The 1573-nt window shown below is 39.1% G+C and overlaps 1 protein-coding gene across 2 annotated transcripts in view; it reads right to left on the reverse strand.

Annotated features, from left to right (window-relative positions):
* The window catches only part of LOC107728701 (flocculation protein FLO11-like), a 4175-nt gene extending 3281 nt beyond the window's left edge, over positions 1 to 894 (reverse strand). Inside the window, exon 1 of one of the 2 annotated variants that reach the window (XM_016538982.1) lies at positions 676 to 894. In XM_016538982.1, the coding sequence (XP_016394468.1) occupies positions 676 to 891 (216 nt within the window). In that variant the 5' untranslated portion in view covers positions 892 to 894. The remainder of the gene's footprint in view (positions 1 to 675) is intronic. The other variant, XM_016538983.1, reaches the window with a different exon arrangement.
* Between the last annotated feature and the right edge of the window lie 679 nt (positions 895 to 1573).

The following is a 1573-nucleotide window of genomic DNA, read 5'->3' on the forward strand; positions in this document are numbered from 1 at the left end:
TTCACACACACACACACACACACACACAATTTTATATATTTTTAAGACAGACATGCCCAACACCAACACCCAACAACCCCCCAACCCAGCCACCCCTTTCCTCATATCGACCAGCTCCTCCTAACATTTGAATAACAATGTCTTATTAGCGCAAATGAATGTTTCCTATTTCCTTAAAACAATGCTTTCAATAGAGAAACGCCAGTAAAGGGAAATCGAAATACAAGGGGTTCGAGCTTAAACTGAGTAAAAGCTATACCTGTAACCCACAGTTTCATTAAAAAAGAGAATAAATTAATTAAAATAAGGCTTTTATATTTTACTTTTACACGTTTAACCTCCTAGTAGCCTAGCTGCATTTAGGAGATCAGCCTCAGCTTCCCATTATAACATTAAACTTAGAAAGACTATAAATGTGACACTTGTAAAGTGTCATTCAGACATTTCTAGGAAATAACAATTTTTTCACGTTTAGTTAATGAATAATATAGATATGGGATGCTTTTGTTGTGGTACCTTTTTAGTTTTCATGAGTGACATATGAAAATAACGAGAACAAAGAACGGCTCGTGCAGTCTGCGTTCAATTATATCTCCAGCCCCAATAAAACGTTTTGTTTTGTAAGTAATTTCCCCCCATAGTCATAGTGAAAATCGCGACTAACATTTTACTAACCTGCTTCTCTGCAAATCCGTGCGTAAGAGTGCGTTGAATGTACTTTCTTTTCTCCTGTAATAGTGAATGTGAATCAGTTCCAGACAGTCCTACTCTCTCACTGAGGTCCAATCTGCGACTGGGCGTTTTTTCTCTTTTCACCCCTCCTGTTAAACCCACGGTTTGTGAGACATCTGTCGGTATCACAGCCCCTCTTGCCCACTGCCCACAATCCATATACCCTCCCTCTCCTCCTCCCTTCCCCCTCACGTTGGGTGCATATTTTACTAGATTAGATGGGCTTTATAATGGGTTTTGGGAATAATGCCCCCTTTTCTTTCACTTTTTGAAGTGATCTCTATAGCAACCGTATTCCTTTGACTTGGAAGCTGGTGGATTTGCCTTTTTTCCACCTGCCTGATTGGTTTTAGCATACATTTCTCATTATGTGTGTGTGTGTAAAGACAGGGGTTACAGCAATACTCCACCCCCATGGCTGAAGGAGAGGAGAATGAAGTGAATTGTAAGCAGGGCCTTCGAATTCAGTATTGTTTTAAAAGACGTCCACGCACCGATCCTGTCCTAAGCAGATATTCTGGTAAAGGAAGAATATGCTTAAACAAAAAGTGAAAGATAATTCATTCATTTGTTCTTATCTTGACATCAGATTCTTTGCGTGTCTGCAGTTCACCAGAATAATGTTTCTGAAGCATATATGTGCCAGAGGTCAAGAAAGATGTAAGAAAGCCATGAGGTCATTATTACATTCCACTTAAAGTGGTCGGACACATGACACCCTTCTGTAATCTGGCTACTTGGTGTTAATAGTACAAGCAGAGGTGCAATGAGATTCTACTAGGCCCGTTTCATATGAGATCTAGAAATATGTAAATATATGAAAATACAAAATACACTTAAA

The sequence above is a fragment of the Sinocyclocheilus rhinocerous genome, unplaced genomic scaffold, assembly GCF_001515625.1.
Source record: "Sinocyclocheilus rhinocerous isolate Xijiao unplaced genomic scaffold, SAMN03320098_v1.1 scaffold1509, whole genome shotgun sequence".
NCBI lineage: Eukaryota > Metazoa > Chordata > Actinopteri > Cypriniformes > Cyprinidae > Sinocyclocheilus > Sinocyclocheilus rhinocerous.